At 42.4% G+C, this 17,409-nt stretch overlaps 1 protein-coding gene across 1 annotated transcript; it reads left to right on the top strand.

Moving 5' to 3' along the window:
- Positions 1-8,947: 8,947 nt before the first annotated feature.
- Positions 8,948-16,240, top strand: LOC123638429 (zinc finger protein with KRAB and SCAN domains 4). The gene is made up of 5 exons (XM_045552038.1): positions 8,948-9,663; positions 11,007-11,154; positions 12,357-12,439; positions 13,772-13,895; positions 14,896-16,240. The coding sequence occupies exons 1-5, from the start codon at positions 9,241-9,243 to the stop codon at positions 15,756-15,758; spliced, it is 1,641 nt and encodes a 546-aa protein (XP_045407994.1). The 5' UTR covers positions 8,948-9,240; the 3' UTR covers positions 15,759-16,240.
- Positions 16,241-17,409: the final 1,169 nt, after the last annotated feature.

Genomic DNA, 17,409 nt, shown 5'->3' with positions numbered 1-17,409 from the left:
TACCGCAGACACCGAAACAGGTCGGCTGTTCCCGCTTACGCAGGCGCACTAGAAACGCACAGCTTCCGCTTCCTGCCGGTCGCCAGCGCGGGAACAAATCCGCGCGTGGGTTGGGAGGCGCCCGCCTCGGCGGAGGCTGCATGGAGAGGCCTCGTTAGAAGCGGGTAAGGGATGTGGGCGCGCTTGATTTTAGGACTTATCATTACGCAGCCTGAGCCGTGTCGGAACGTGAAAAGAGGAATTCGCAGCAACGATTGCGTTTACTGTTGAAACATTCCCTTTCTCGTGCTTAGATTTTCACCTTTTACGGTCTTGCTACTCACCCTTCGTTTCTCCCATTCTCACTTACGCTCTCTTTACACCTTGGTGGAGGAGCCTTACTACCAACGTTATTCCTTTTAACCCCTTTAAAAGGAACTTGTCCGCCATCTTTATGGCCGAAATACATTTAATTAATGACTTCCCAACCCTGTTTGTTCCTGCTGGAAGCAAGAACCAGAACTTATCTTGGAATCAGTTTGAGCTCAGCCTGTGAGCCAAGTGAGGACAGAGTCGTGATTTTAATTCTTAAATTTACAGGCTTTTCTACTCCAGAAACACATGGAAGTATCCAACTCAGTCTTGTTGATGCCTCCCTACTGTAGGGACATTTCTTAAGAAACTTTGTAGTTTGGGAACTTTCTGAACACACTTTAGATCTCACTCTCTTAAGTGGCAAACATTTTGGGAAGATCACTTCACCCTGATCGTAATAGGTACATTGGCAATACCATCATCTTGGTTCTCTCTAGTTAAGTTGACCTGCTCAGTTAGTGGACAGCCAAATCAAAACTTAAAAATGATGCCTTCCTGATGTTAGGACTCTGACCAATAAAATGGGGAAATTAAATTGAGTAAGACCAAATTGTATCATTTGCTCTAAATGGAATTTTAGTAATGTGATGAAAGAGAGAAGGATTGGTGCTCTGAACTAGAATAAAATCTTAACCACTCCTAGCCAACTGAATGGACCCCCCTTGTAACAGGGGGAATGGCCTGAAAAAGGGTAAAAATGTTTTCTGTCTCTCTAAAACTTCTCCCACTCCTTTTGGGAATTAAAACCTGCATCCCTACCTGAGGCCAGTGGTTGGGAGGGGCAGGGGAGTATCCTTTGTTCTTTGTACCAGAGGAGATGGCTCAAGGGAATTTCCCGGGTGCAGGGTGGAGGTCAGGAGATTATCTTAGCAGAAGATATGATGAATCAGAACCATCAACTATAGTTGAACAGCTATAGCCTGGAGGTGAAAACTTCCCCTTTAAAAGTTCTGTATTCTGCAGGACATTGCTATTTTAAGATGGGAGTCTGCCAATCTAATTTGCCAGCAAATTAATAAACTTCTCTTTCCTTCTCTTCAAACCACTTTTCCTCATTCTTCTGATGTGGCCATGGGGACAAGTGCTGAGCTTTTGGTGACACCCTCTTGGCCAAGAGGACCCCAGAAAAACCCTAAAGCTGAGTTGCTGCTATGAGAAAGGGGGTGGGGTCAGACACTCCTCATCATGCCCACCTTCCCAAACCTTTTTTGGAGATAGTCTCTGTAACAGTAAGATACTAATTAACAGGCCTAAGACTATGCAAGACAAAGCTTAAACCACTCCTGCGGACCATCAATTTATTTAACAGGTCACTTGAGTTTTGGTAAATATCCCTGTGACTTATCTCTGATTAACAGACATCCTTATCTATTTTTTTTTTCTGAGACAGAGTCTCGCTTTGTTGCCCAGGCTAGAATGAGTGCTGTGGCGTCAGCCTAGCTCACAGCAACCTCAAACTCCTCGGCTTAAGCTGATCCTACTGCCTCAGCCTCCCAAGTAGCTGGGGCTACAGGCATGTGCCACTATGCCCGGCTTATTTTTTCTATATAGATTTTTAGTTGGCCATATAATTTCTTTCTATTTTTAGTAGAGACGGGGTCTCACTCTTGCTGAGGCTGGTCTCGAACTGCTGACCTCGAGCAATCCACCCGCCTCGGCCTCCCAGAGTGCTAGGATTACAGGCGTGAGCCACCGCGCACTCACGCGCCCAGGCTTTTTTTTTTTTTTTTTGAGACAGAGTCTCACTTTGTTGCCTGGGCTAGAGTGAGTGCCGTGGCATCAGCCCAGCTCACAGCAACCTCAAACTCCTGGGCTTAAGCGATCCTACTGCCTCAGCCTCCTGAGTAGCTGGGACTACAGGCATGCGCCATCATGCCCAGCTAATTTTTTCTATATATATTTTTAGTTGTCCAGATAATTTCTTTCTATTTTTAGTAGAGACGGGGTCTCGCTCAGGCTGGTCTCGAACTCCTGACCTCGAGCGATCCACCCACCGCGGCCTCCCAGAGGGCTAGGATTACAGGCATGAGCCACCGCACCCAGCCTGACATCCTTATCTTAAGTTAAAACATTCCAAACCTTTAGACAAAGCTTTATTTCTTTAACCAATTACAAATCAATGACTCTTTAAATCCACCTATAACCTGCAACCACCCTCCCCCACTTGAGATGTCCCACCTTTTCAGGCCAAACCAATATATGCCTTGAACATCGGCCACTGCCAGCACATTTTCTCAAGACCTCTTGAGGTCATATGCTCCAGGCCAGTCACACGCATCTGGCTCTGAATAAACTCCTGTAAATTATTTTACAGAGTTTGGGTTTTTTTTTCCATTAACAGTGCCATACCATAAACCATACTAATTTAGGAACTGGCAAACAGGGATGAGTATTATACATGAATGGTCACATGTATAGTGAAAATATCACAACGGATAGGTAAGTACTATAGATTCTCTGTAAGTAAATTTTATTTTGGAATTATAAGCTACTTGATAGGCCAATGAAACGGAGCATATGTGTTACTTGATATAACTTAAAATTAAGCCAGTAAGTGCCTGATGGAGATTTCAAATATTAAATTGATTGATGGAATACCTTTTTCAGAGGTACACAGGAAGTGAAGTTTAGAATATATTTTTGATCTTTAGGAAAGCTATGACTTACAACAGGGGTTGGCAAGCTTTTTCTGTAAAAGGCCAATAGTAAATATTTCAGGCTTTGTGGGCAAAGAGGCAAAATTGAGAATACTATGTATGTACTAATAACAAAAGAAAAAACAGATTTCCATACTTTTTATTGAATATAATTATCTTGTTCAAATTATAATAAATGAGTACAATATTTTGAAATACAGATCTAATGAGAAGAATGAAATTCTTTTCTGGGTAAATAACATTTTGCTAAACAGGGGATCTACTCTTCTAGGGCAAAAGCAGCCATAGGCAATATGTAAATGAACAACTATGGCAGTATTCCAATAAAACTTTATCTATAGACACTAAATTGAATTTCATATAATTTCCATATCACTAAATTTTATTATTCTTTTGATTTTTTTTGCCCAGCCATTTAAAAATATAAAAACCATTCCTCCCTCAAGCCATACAAAAACAGGAAGCCAGCCAATTTTGGTCTGTAGGCAGTAGTGTGCTGAACCCTGACTTAGCAGAAAAACAGTGGTGCAAAGCATGTGCTTATAGGAATAAAAATAAATGTCTAACCATACCTTTTCATGGGGGGATGGCCTTTCATTTTCTAAATTTTATTTATAGATGAGCAAATATTCATTAGTGTAGAACACAGAAATATATTTGAAGAACTTTAAGAGTACAGGTAAATTTTTGAAATAACAATACATTTTAGTCATTAAGAAAAGCACTAGATATTGAATGCTAAAAAGGAAATTGCTTTCACAGGTAATGTTTTACTATCTTTCTCAAAATTTTTAAAAATTGTTTTCCATTTTTCCCCAAATTTTTATTTTAAAAACTTTCAAATCTACAGAAAAGTTGAGTAAATATCCATATTGCCTTTACCTAGATTACTAATTTTTAAGATTTTGTTTTGTACTCAATTGAAACAAAATTGCAGACATTATGATTCTTCATCTCTAAATAATTAAATCATTAATGCCTAAAAAGAAGGACATTTTTCTTCATAACCATGAAGCCATTAGGAGTTCGAGACCAGCCTGAGCAAGAGTGAGACTCTGTCTCTACTAAAAATAGAAAGATTAGTCAGGCATGGTGGCATGCGCCTGTAGTCCTAGCTACTTGGGACGCTGAGGCAGGAGGATAGCTTGAGCCCAGGAGTTCGAGGTTGCAGTGAGCTATGTTGACACCATTGCTCTCTACCTGGGGTGACAGAGAGAAACTCTGCCTCAAAAAAAAAAAAAAAAATAGCAACACAGGAGGGAGGTAGAGGTGGGTGGGGAGCTAGCAAATGACAGATCTGTCCAGGAGGTGGCTAGAGAGGCCTGGAAGTGGCCTCTGTGCCCCGCTCAGCAGGTGGTTTGCTAGTTTCAGACATTTTGTCAGTATGTAGTAAATGGAAGATGCCAGTTAGGCACTTGCTTCCAGGTGTGGGGTTGTGCCTCCTTCAGTTGTTCTTCTCTAGCCAGTTGTATAGTTCTTAGGGTCTCTGGCTGTGAGGGAGGCTCCCTCAACAGCTTTCTAAAGTCTGTCATCTCAGGAAGCCTTTGGGCCATGGTCTCTGCAGAAGACTCAGGAGAGGTATCCCTTTGTCTGGGGCAGTGTTGTCAAGGTTCCTTTCTTTCTTTCTTTTTTTTTTTTTTGAGACAGAGTCTCACTCTGTCACCTGGGCTAGAGGACTATGTTGTTAGCCTAGCTCACAGCAACCTCAAACTCCTGGGCTCAAGTGATCCTTTTGCTTCAGCCTACTGAGTAGCTGGGATTACAGGCAGGCTCCACCACACCTGGCTAATTTTTCTATTTTTAGTAGAGATGGGCTCTCACTCTTGCTCATACTGGTCTTGAACTCCTGACCTCAAGCCATCCTCCCGCCTTGGCCTCCCTGAGTGCTAGGATTATGGGCATGAGCCATCAGCGCCTTGTCATCAAGGTTCCCTTCTTGAGGTTGGTGCCTTAAGTTGTTAGGAGACTGGGGATTCTTGGATCATGTAGGCCTTAAAATATGGGAGCCTTTAAATCTTTGCTTCTCTTGGAGACAAGATCAGTATCAAGCTCTTTAAATTACTGTTGTGTTACTGGTTAAGAGCCCAGATTTTGGAGTCAGCCTGTCTGGTTCTGGTCCTCCCAGTTACTATTTGTGTGACTTTTGGCCAATCGCTAACCTCTCTGTGCTGCATTTTACTCCTTTGTAAATGGAGATAATGATATCACCTAACTCATTAGATGAGGTTGTGAAGATTATGTCCTTGAGGATTAAATGAATTAATATATGCAAAGTGCCTAAAATAGTACCTGCCATATAGTAATATGATGTAAAGATTTGCTGTTATTAATTATTACTATTATTATTTAGTCTTATACCGGGCACATTATCTTTAGTGTCTTGACTGGGTTTTGTTACCATTTCTTTAGATGTTAATGTCTTTGGTCAGTTCTCTTTGTAATGGTGTTTTCCTACATTGGAGTGGGAGGGGTGGGGAGATAAGATATTCTTAAGAAGGAAGAGCATCTCCCAAATAGCTTGTGTTGTTTGTTGTGATGCTCAAACTCACAGTTGCTGCAAGAATTGGAGATGCCCTTTCCTTGGCTCCTCTGATTTAGGAGGAGCAAGAGAGATTTTTAACAGTGGAGAAGGACCCTCATCAGTACGGGAAATCTGTCAGCTTTTGAGTGTATTGTCTCCAAGAGACACATGGCTCGTGGGGATCATGTGAGTTGTTTGTGTGTGTATTTATACACACACCTATACACTTGCATACCTATGTCTATATTTATTTCTATAAGTAACTATAGATAGTGGAACCTTGAGTTCACTCTAACACTTTCTTTTTTTTTGAGACATGGTTTGGCTCTGTTGCCCAGACTGAAGTGCAGTGGCACAATCATAGCTCAGCATAGCCTCATACTCTTGGGCCCAAGCTATCCTCCTGCCTCAGCCTCCCAAGTAGCTGGGACTATAGGCTTATGCCACTGTACCCAGCTTATTTTTTAATTTTTAGTAGAGATGGGGTATTGCTATGTTGCTCAGCTGGTCTTGAACTCCTGGCCTCAAACCATTCTCCTGCCTCAGCCTCTGCTAGGATTACAGGCATAAGCCACTACTCCTGGCCAACACTTTTAATTCCAATCCAGTAAATACTACAGAATTCATTTTGGCTTTTTTCTTTTTTGTGTTTGTAGCTCTCTGACAGTGAGAAACTTGGCTCCTAATATCTTCAGTATACAGTGGGCCTGCCATATCCATAGGTTCAACCACCATGGATCAAACATATTTTTGAAAAACATAAAAAATAATAATACAACAATAAAAAATATTACAAACAAAAAACAGTACAACATAACAAATATATACATAACATTTACATTGTATTAGATATTATAAGTACATCTAGAGCTGATTTAAAGTATATGGGGTATAGTTTATATGCAAATATTTAATACTATACTCTGCCATTATATTAGGGATGTGTGCATCCTCAGATTTTGGTATCCTTGAGGGATCTACAACCAATCCCCCAAGAATACCAAGAAATGACTGTATTTGCTTATTTGATCAATCTTTCCTCCATATAATCAATTTCCCCATGCTTTCTCACTCCTCTTAGTTGGCCTCAAATGTCGTGGTTGGTGAAATTGGAATGGGGCCAGTGAAATAGATGATAGTAATGTATGTGTCAATTTTCCTACCACAGATCCTTCCTCCACCCTCCACCCTCCTCCACCCCTGTGGACACTCTCGTCACTCTGCTTGGGCTCCACAGTCACCCTGGGCTGGACTGCCACCTCCTCCCCCACCTCCTTTGGCCCTGCTTAATGAATAATATGGGAATGAAGGAAGATAGGATTTTGTTTAATTAAAAAGAAAATTAATCTGGAAAACTTCAAACATATGTAAGTGTAGAAAGAATATTACAGTGAACCCCCATATGCTTCTCACCCAACTTCAGCAATTATCATGTTTGGGACATTTTCTTCGTTTCTTTCTCTCTTACTTTCTGAGTATTTTAAAGCAAACCCCAGACATTTTATCAGTTCACCCACAAGGACAAATACTTCAGTTATGAATTTCTAACAAATAAAGATTTTTTAAAAATATAACCATAGTATCATTATGACAGCTAACTTGACAATAATTCCTTAATATCATTGTGTTTTAGTTTTCCCAGTTGTTGCAAATAGGTCTTTTTACAGTTGTTTTGTTCTGATCAGGGTCCAAACAAGGTTTACCATTGCACTTGGTTGATATGTCTATTCAATCTCTTTTAATCTATGACAGTTTTCCTTTCTCCTCTGCATTTTTTAAATGCCATTTATGTGTTGAAGAACCTTGGTCTTCTGTCCTATAAAGTGTCACACATTGTGAATTTGATGGATTGCTTTTTTAAAAATATCATTTAATTCCTTAATTCTCAAACTTACCTGCATATTGGAATCATCTAGGAAATTTTAAAATTTATTTATGCCTGAGTCACATCCTGTGACATTGTGATTTAATTGATCTTGGTTGCAGCCTAGGTATCAGGATGTTTTAAAAGTTCCCCAGTGATTGTAATGTGACAGAGGGTTTGAAAACTGCCAACTTAACTTGCTTCTGTATCTCACGTGTACGCAAGTATTGGGATCTAGAAACTTAATTAGATTCAGGTTCACTTATTTTGCTAACAATACTTTATGGACAGTGTCTTGTACCTCCTGTGAAAATACTTTGTAGTAGTTTTCATTTACAATAGCCTTTTGGACCACTCATTTTCTTAAGTTCTCTCCCTTTTTTGTCATCCTTTGAACTGTAGAGGGAATACAGTGAAGAATAAAAACTTAGGAAAGTACTGACATGGTATTTTTTTTTCCCCTCTAATAACCTACTGAACTTACATTTTGAAGCTTCTCCATTCCACTGGGTAGAAAGGGCTTACTGACACTTCAGTCCAGCTAAGTAACTTGCTGTCACTATGGCCTGACATCTAGTACCATCTGGCTCAAAGAAATCTCAGAGCTTTCTTCTATTATTGGGTAGGCCCAGTTTATTACATGCTAGGCATTGTTCCAAGCACCTTACACAATAGTGCTCACAATTATTATCTAATCGCTACCAACGCCCACAACATCTCTATCTGTTTCCCCATTTATAGATTGGGAAAGTTAGGCACAGGGAGGTTAAGTAATTTATCAAGATCACCCAGCTAGTTAGTGGTAAAGCCAGGATTACTCTGTGTCTAACCACTGTGCTAGACTGGAAATGGGAGCTTCAAAGAAACAGAAAGGAAGAAATTAGTAGAGAATGGGGTCCCTGAAACCAGGAGCTAGAGAGTTTCTGGAAGTGGAGAGCAGCATAAGCCTGCTTGCCTGAGAAGAGGCCATGGAAAGTAGAAAGTGGTAACTTACGGGGTGGGGGAGGAATCGATGGCATTGGCTATGCTGGCAGTTTACTGTCTACAGGGTGTTAAGGATTGGTGGGAGGACAGTACTAGAGTCAAGTTGGGGAGGGCTTTCTTTCAAATAGTTTGGGCAGTGAAGGGGAGAAAAAGTGGCAGATGGGGGGAGGACGACCTCTACTCTCTCCAGGCAAGTGCCTAGTTATATGTTTGGCTTCTTTGATGTTTCAGAGAGATTAGAGGTCCTCCTTCTGAGGGCCCTGGGGAACCCCTGCTTTCCAGCTGAATTTTAGTGTCAATTTTATGCCAGCTACTTAGGCAAGCTTCACATCAGAAAGAAGTGGGGGCCACGGCAGCATCCTTCCAAAATTTAAAGATTTAGTCCTATTTCTTATGATCCAGACAGTGTCTGTGGTCCTTTTTTCCCCCTACCCATAACTGCCTTCCCTTGAGTGGAGGTAAGCATAGGGTAGCTAATGGGTTAATTCGGGGACAACCACCGAGAGAAGATTCCTAGAGAGCCCAGGAAGTGACTTTGGTTCACACCGAGGCTTCCTGTGCCCCAGCCTCAACTTTTCTGCTGTGTCTGGAGAGTGATCACTTTCACCCCGAGGACGTCCTTTGGGGATATTCGTTGTGGGACTGAGGGTGGGGTGCAGAGGAGCACGCTCGCTGCAAAGGCACGGACGGTGGAAGAGATCTCTACAGCTGCGCCGCACGGGTATCCTGGGCTCCCGGGCATGAGAGGAGGGGAGCACTTGCAGTTTTTCTGGCTAGTGGTGATTTCTCACCTTTCAAGAATCCTTTGGAGATACATAAGTCGCAGCTAGAGTGAAGCCCGGGTACGGCCTTGGGTCAGGATGGCTAGAGAACTCAGAAAAAACGCAGCCCTGGATGCCCAGTCCGCAGAAGAGCAGACGGGGCTCCTGACCGTAAAGGTGGAGAAGGAAGAAGCCTCCGCCTCGGCGGCTGAGCCGAGCTCACCCTGTAGCCCCGCTCGGGGCCCCGAACGCTCCCGCCAGCGCTTCCGAGGCTTCCGATACTTGGAGGCTCCGGGCCCCCGCGAGGCGCTGAGCCGGCTCCGAGAGCTCTGCCGACAGTGGCTGCGGCCTGAGATGCACAGCAAGGAGCAGATCCTGGAGCTGCTGGTGCTGGAGCAGTTCCTGACCATCCTGCCCGGGGACCTGCAGAGCTGGATGCGGGAGCAGCATCCAGAGAGCGGGGAGGAGGTGGTGGTGCTGTTGGAGTATTTGGAGAGGCAGCTGGATGAGCGGATGCCGCAGGTAGAAAGAACGGGTTTAGTATCTGAGAGCTGTGGTCTGTTTCTTCCTGAAATCTCAAGATCGATATGAGGGGCATTCTTTTAAGATCCAGGAGTTCGCCATCCCTTTTTGTACCGTAAACCTCTTTGGTAGCAAGGTGAAGTCCCTGGACTCCTTCTCATTATAGTATTTTTAAATACATAAAGACAAATATAAAAGATTACAAAATAACTCAGTTATTGGATACAATTAGCAAAGTATTAAATTTGTGATAAAGTTATATATGTGCTTTTTTTTATTAGTGCCCTAAATAATAAGACCTAGGGACATGGCTAATAACTGGTCATTTCAAAGTGGTGATAAATGTGAATGACTTTGACTATATTTGCCTGGTTGTAATGTGATGAGCATCTGCAGTTTCTGTTGGTGACAGAGTCCTGGGTGCTGCTTATGCCACATTGGTTTGTTGCTTCCATTCATAACTGAAGGAAATGCTAAATTTCTCTTGGAGGCTAGTCAAAATAAGGGTAGTTGTTTCCTATTTAAGTCCATGGACCACTGGTTATGAACTTCTGGTAGGAAATGGGTTGATTTTCACCTCCATCTTCTTCCCTGTTTTATGAAACTGTTTCCTTCTTGCAACATCCTTGTCCACATACCCTTAGAGGACGTGTGGCCAATGCCTTCAAACCAGTGACCAGGAAACCAAGGTTCTTGCCTTGGATCTATTGAACCTGAGCCATGTAACAGTGAAAGGTCATTGCAAGTCTATTGGCTTCATTCTTTATAAAGGATGTAGGAAATTCTGAGCCTCACATGAGAAAGTAATTTGAAAACTGTAATTTCACTATAAATGTCTCAAAGGAAACCTGCATGTAATGAGGACATACTATGTGCCAAGTCTTGTGTTAGGCAATTTCATATACTGTGATCTTATTTACTGATCTCCAAAACCCCATAAACTAGAAATTACTATCCTCCTTTTTCAGATAAGAAAAGGTATTAGTGTTCTTTGAGCACTTAGCACCATTTTCTAAAGAGTTATCATAAAAGCACAAATGTATATATGAGGAAACATAGGGTAATGGTTAAGAACATGGGCTCTGGAGTCATCCTGCCTCAAGGTGTCATCCTAGCATTGCCACTTATTAGCTGGGTGTTGTGTGCAAGCTGCTTAAACCTTGTGCCTCAGTCTCTCCATAACAAAAATCCAAATTAATAGCTCATAGAGTTGTCTGTGTTAATTGAGTTAATTTTCTTAAATCTCTTGGGGAAACAATGCCTGGAAAATAGAAAGTACTCACACATAGAAAATACGATAGAAATGTTTGGCAGATAAATAAAAATAAATGAATGACTTCTAGATCCCAGGTGGTAACCAGGGGCAGGAACTGCTGTGTTGCAAGGTCGCACTGTTGACACCAGCTCAGGGGTCTCAAAGTAGCCAATTCCAGCCAATGAAGGCTCTGCTCAAGCATGAATCTCTGGGATCTCAGCCCTTACAAGACAGAGGTGAGTATTATCTTCTGGGCTGTTTGAATTCTATGGACTTCATCTAATTTCATTTAAGGATTACCTAAAAGATCCATCTATAGTTACTTTATATGCTCATCACTGATCAATTCTAGTTTAAAACTGAGACTAAAAGGGAAATTTCAAACCATGGTGGAAACTTCCTAACCAAACTAGAACATAGTAAATAAGACTTTATTAAAATTGGTGTCTGGAAACTATTGATATTTTAACAACACAATGATTTCCATTCATTTAATATGTATTTATGGAGGCCTCATCTATGGTAACCAATGGTATAGGCACTGAGGATAGAGCCATCAGTAAGACAGAATTATTGCTCTGATGGAGCTTATGTTCTAACAGGGAAGATGGCAGATGAATTAATAATACAATTTTAGATATTGCTAAGTGCTATGAATAAAATAAGGCAGAATTTGTAAAGCCAGCCCAGACATTCCAGAGATGGTAGGACTGCTGCACATTGAAGAGTATAAATCTTCTAAAGTATAAATCTTCTAAGCCCTCTAAAACTAGAACAGGGTGAAAATTACTTGATAGGAAACTACTTTGTATTCTAGGTTGTTCCTCATTTGCTGTGGACATATGGGCAAATTCCCAAGACATACAATACTTGAACATGCTATCCAAAGAGTCATAGCCCAAAACCAACTTATTTTTTACCCCTTGAAAAGTTGACTTCTTATAGGGAAAACTGAGATTCCCCTCTACGTCTCTCTTGAATCTGAGCAAGTTCCATATAAACAGATTATTGTTTCCTCCTTTATGGACCCAGCCTTACCTGACTTCCCTTAGTTTTTCAAACCCAGAGTGGAAAGCACCCTAAGATCTACTAAAGACATTTTAAACAAACAAAAAACACCCCTTTACTCCCCATATCCCTGTAAAAATTCAAGACTGAAAGATCTTCAAATGGAAAGCTTAGTTTTATTTTTATCTTGCTTTCATTTCACCACTCCTACCAAGGATTCTGTACATGGTGTTTGTATATCTACAGAGCAGACCAGATTTCTTTAGGCCCTAGGATTGTAGCTGTTAGGAATCAGGCATTTTGGAAAGGAATACACTCTATATAAACTTCCTGGCAAGAATTTACTAACCTAGTTTTTGACCTTGGATTCTACAAGGCAAGGAGGCTGAATGCCAGGGTGGATCTCATCCAGAGCTTCTTTCCTTCTTAGTTTTCCAGGTTTCTGGGCTTGCCCAGAGAGGGTGCAACAGGGAAGAAGCAGTGGTGGCTTCCAGGCTTACTCCAGAGTCCCAGGTGAGCTGGATCCCCTCTCCCTCCCCCAACACCCCACACTCTTCATTCACTACTGTTGGGCTGTCCATTGGGTCCCTCCCTCCCCAGTTCTACTTCACTGCCCTCCTAGATTCACCTTGGTTCTGAGTTTGCTCATCTATCCCAAGGTTGCTTATCATTGCCTTCATTTTGGTGCCCACCTAAGAGGGTTTTCGTGTTTCACTACCACCTTGGAGAGTTCTCTGTGCTTCTTAGATCTTTTGTATCCCATCTCTTTGGCCAGCCTGCTCATCAATGTGTTTTTCTTCAACAAGGACAATTCAGGAAATGCAAACTGAAGGTTTTGTTGGGATGGTGGTTTGTGTTTGTGTTTTTTGTTTTTTTTTTAATAGTATAATAAACCATGCTATTGGTGTGGGATATAAAGACCTGTCCCCTACCTTCAAAGAACTTACACTTGAAGAGACAGATAAGGAATGTCCTTTTAGTCTAAAGTCACTTATATTGCAATCTGAACAATCTTTATTTAACCTAGATTTTAATTTCTTACTTAGTCTTTCATGTCCTGCTTGAAGATCACTGTTTGAGGCTCTGTAGTATCAACTTTTTTCTTATTTTTCTCACCTCAGTCCTAGATATCACTGTATTTTAAGAATTATTAGGCCGGGCACGGTGGCTCAGGCCTGTAATCCTAGCACTCTGGGAGGCTGAGGCGGGTGGATCGCTCAAGGTCAGGAGTTCGAGACCAGCCTGAGCAACAGCGAGACCTTGTCTCTACTAAAAATAGAAAGAAATTATCTGGCCAACTACAAATACATATGTAAAAAGAAATTAGCCGGGCATGGTGGTGCATGCCTGTAGTCCCAGCTACTCGAGAGGCTGAGGCAGGAGGATTGCTTTAGCCCAGGAGTATGAGGTTGCTGTGAGCTAGGCTGATGCCACGGCACTCTAGCCCCAGCAACAAAGCGAGACTCTGTATCAAAAAAAAAAAAAAAAGAATTATTAATGTAAGTGAGCCCCTATCCGACTTTGCCAAAGCACACCACAAATCTTTTGAAAAGTTTGGATATAGTTTCATTCCTTTTGCTGCATGGGCCCCTGTTTTCCGAACCTTTTCATTTTCTGGACTGTTTGGACATTTATATGAAAGTACTTGTCCTAATGTATATTCCTCTCCTTTCGCAGGATTTTTTTTTATATATAAAGATGTTATTAGAGATAGGGTTGAGTAGGTGTAGGTGTGCCACACTTGCTCTTTTTTAAAGAGCCCATTACAAGTGATGTACATTCTTTGCATGTACCCAGATTCGGGGGTGATTTGGGGTAAGACAATGGAATTACTTATTGTTGTAGGGCCTGCTGAAAATGGAAGATGTGGCCCTGACCCTTACCCCTGAGTGGACACAGCAGGGTTCATCTCAGGTGAACCTCTACAGAGATGAAAGGCAGGAAAACCGTGGCAGCCTGGTCTCCCTGGGTAAGACTGATGGGCACTAATTTCTCTTAAGGTTTCTTGGCATTCTTTGTGTATTAGAACCTATGGGATGTTAGGAGCTGTTGAGCCCCATTATGTTTGGATTCAGAGTCACCATTTCTAAAAGCCTGTTCCTGACTGGCTCCTTACCCCTTCTGGCCTTGCTTGCTTCTCTGCCCTGCCAGTGTGCTGGTCAGGTTAAGTGCGATGAAGCAGATACAGCCCTAGTACAGGTCTGGCTCATAATAGATGCTCAGTAAATGTTGATTTCCTCCTGTCCCCTCCTGTTCCTGGCTCTGACAGAGGAGGAAAGCTGAGAGGCCTCTTCAGGAAATGGGCCATGGAGTCAGAATGTGGGAGCTAGAAGTGACCTTAGACGTCAGCTACAGACCCTGCCCTCAGAGATGAGGGTGCAGAGGCACAGAAGACTGCCTGGCTTGTCTGAGGGCACATAGCTCATTGGCAGCACAGTGGGGGCTCTAGCTTAGAACCCCCAGCACTGAAGCCAGTTCTCTTTGGGGACCCTGGCTCTGCCTGGGGCATGGTTAGAGATAACTGCCCATATCATTGATCAGGGACCAGTTTCTGAGTCTCTTCTTTCGCTGTTTCTTGCAGAATGCTTCAGAAATCCTCTACTTGCTCTGTTTCCTGTCACCTTCTGCTCAGCCCTTTCAGCATTTCATCGCAGGTGTATGGCCCTGCCTCACTGTTCTTAGAGCTTAGAGCTGCCACATGGGTCCCCAGCACAATCTTGGACCCTCAACACCTTCCTTCCACTCCCTCTATTCCCAATTTGTACCCTTCCAATGGCCCCATTCCCATTCTCAGGGCTCCCTCCTCCCACCACTCCTGTTCTCCCCCTTTATTCCCATCCTCTTTCTTGTACACAAATTCTCATCCTTGGCATCTGTAGACTCTGATTCTTGCCTTCACGGTCCTCATGACAGAGTTTGCCCCCTGTGGCAGGGCAGAACTGACAGTTGCCGACCATTTGTTGTTTCAGGTGGTGAAATACAGACTAAGATCAGGAACTTGCCTCCAGCTGAGGAGCTTCCAGAAGAAGAGCCTGGGCAGATACCGTGCCACCTGGGTGAAGACACTGCCCAGATTCCTACATGTGCAGAAGCTGGTGAACAGGAGGGCAGGTTACAAAGAAAGCAGAAAAATGCCACCGCGGGGAGGCGGCATTATTGCCATGAATGTGGAAAGAGTTTTGCTCAGAGTTCAGGCCTTACAAAACACATGCGAATTCACACTGGAGAGAAACCCTACGAATGTGAAGACTGTGGGAAGACCTTCATCGGGAGCTCTGCCCTTGTCATTCATCAGAGAGTCCACACTGGTGAGAAGCCATATGAGTGTGAAGAATGTGGCAAGGTCTTCAGTCACAGCTCAAACCTTATCAAACACCAGAGAACCCACACTGGAGAGAAGCCCTACGAGTGTGACGACTGTGGGAAGACGTTCAGCCAAAGCTGCAGCCTCCTTGAACATCATAAAATTCACACTGGGGAGAAGCCATACCAGTGCAACATGTGCGGCAAAGCCTTTAGGCGGAATTCACATCTCCTGAGACATCAGAGGATCCACGGCAGTAAAACTGTGGAGAATCCTGAGCGTGGGGAGGCCTGGGAAAGTCAGGGTAGAATGGAAAGCCAGTGGGAAAATGTCGAAGCTCCCGTGTCCTATAAATGTAATGAGTGTGAGAGAAGTTTCACTCGGAATAGAAGCCTTATTGAACATCAAAAAATCCACACTGGTGAGAAACCCTATCAGTGTGACGCATGTGGAAAAGGCTTCACCCGAACTTCATACCTTGTTCAACATCAGAGAAGTCATGTAGGGAAAAAAATTCTGTCACAGTGACCCATGCCGTACATGGCAAATTTGGTGCTGAGGCTTCATTGAACTGAAGCCACCCTGGAGCCCTTACTGACTATAGAAGTTGTGGGCTGGGGCTTTATTTACCACTCCACATCATCAGGTGTTAGAAAATATAGTCTGGCTGAGATGAATTATCTTCTACATTCTAGAAAGTGATTGGGAAATAAGTTATTTGATAGGAGGTCATGGGAAAATTGTCTGGAAGAGGTAAGACCTGAAATGGTTTGTTCTCACCCATTGGACTTCAATGGCCTTCCAGAATGGCTAATTGCCCTCAGCCAACCCTTTGTGATATCTCCTGGTTGGATGGCTCTGATCTGGGGGGGTGCTGACCTGACCATTCATTTTGCCTATACTGAGCCCTTCACGAATTGGTCAGATTGATGAGGTCTTTTACCCCACCCCCTTTGTGCCTTGCTTATAGGTTCTAAGAAACATTTATTAGATACCAGTAAAATCACCTTCATATCTCTGAAAATCTAATGTTTTCTAGATTTCTGATGGATTTCTAACTTTTGCCATTTGTGTTTACATCTAATTCTCTAAGCTCCTAGATTCTATGTCAATCTAGTGTATTCGTTGCCAATTACATAATATTGTCAGAGTTGAGGTGGGGGAATCCTTATTTCTTCACCAGGATAGTACATACAGTAAGAATGCCTTAAACAGCTTCTTTATCATTAAGACATTATGAGACTGCTTCATCCATAGAACTCCATTCTTTAGTCAATGTTATGTTCACATTAGTTTTGCTACTCTTTTGGGGGAAATCTTTCACATTCAGGTAAATAAAAATCAATTTATCAACTCAGATCAAAATCATTATGAAGTTTTTAATAAATTCTGTAACACTTAACATCTTGCTTCTCACCTTTTAATTATCTTGGGCCTAACCAAGTGCTAAGACACCATCTGTATTCCTCTCCCCAACTTATAGTCAACTATGCATCTAGGTTTATGCCAGCTAAACTTAAACTTCCTCCAGGTCAGAGGATGCACACCAAATATTTATAATTATTATTCACGGTTTCAAAACTGCCCTGTTGGTTGGGGATATGAAGATCAAGTTAGAGGCAGCCAATGAAGATAGCAGCCCAAATGTGGGGGTAGGAGAAAATGTGTCTGTTCAGAAGCACATTGGGAACCCTGAGTATCTGATGAAAAGAATTTCACAGTATGGAAAGTATCAACATTTGAAATCAAGATTCAAAGCTGTGAGTTGATCACAAGAAATAAGAATATTTTGGTATCTTGTTTTCACCCAAATCACCTGCATTCTTCAAAGACTGGTATCTTCTTCCCAGGTGCTTGAATGCATATTACCAGCTTCTAGCATTGCCAGACTGTGTCATGAATGGATTCTGCTTCTGATGAAATCCCTGACCATGTTTTATTCCGTCACCAACATGATGTTCTTGTCTGTTCTCAAGTACCCTTTCTGGATTACTGCTCTGAAGTACCACAGGCTGACTAGGGACTTTCAAAACCAGAGGGCTCTCCCTTTATAAATTCCCTACAATCTTTTATTGCCTTCATTATCTCCTCATTTTGGTCCAATTTAAAACTTCTTTCCAAAGTTCTACAGACTTTTTCCACTCAATCTCTTCTAGCCTTTTAAAAATTTCCTTTAAAA

Source organism: Lemur catta, chromosome 5 (genome assembly GCF_020740605.2).
Source record: "Lemur catta isolate mLemCat1 chromosome 5, mLemCat1.pri, whole genome shotgun sequence".
NCBI classification, from domain to species: Eukaryota; Metazoa; Chordata; class Mammalia; order Primates; family Lemuridae; genus Lemur; species Lemur catta.
The sequence above is the reverse complement of the archived record's forward strand: the minus strand, read 5'-3'. Positions and strand labels throughout refer to the sequence as shown.

Bases quoted from the DNA above. Each gene is read 5' to 3' on its own strand.
- LOC123638429 (XM_045552038.1), top strand. From the start codon at position 9,241: ATGGCTAGAGAACTCAGAAAAAACGCAGCCCTGGATGCCCAGTCCGCA. The intron at 9,664-11,006 runs GTAGAAAGAACG...AATGACTTCTAG, and splicing joins TGGATGAGCGGATGCCGCAG to ATCCCAGGTGGTAACCAGGG. The intron at 12,440-13,771 runs GTGAGCTGGATC...TTATTGTTGTAG, and splicing joins GGCTTACTCCAGAGTCCCAG to GGCCTGCTGAAAATGGAAGA.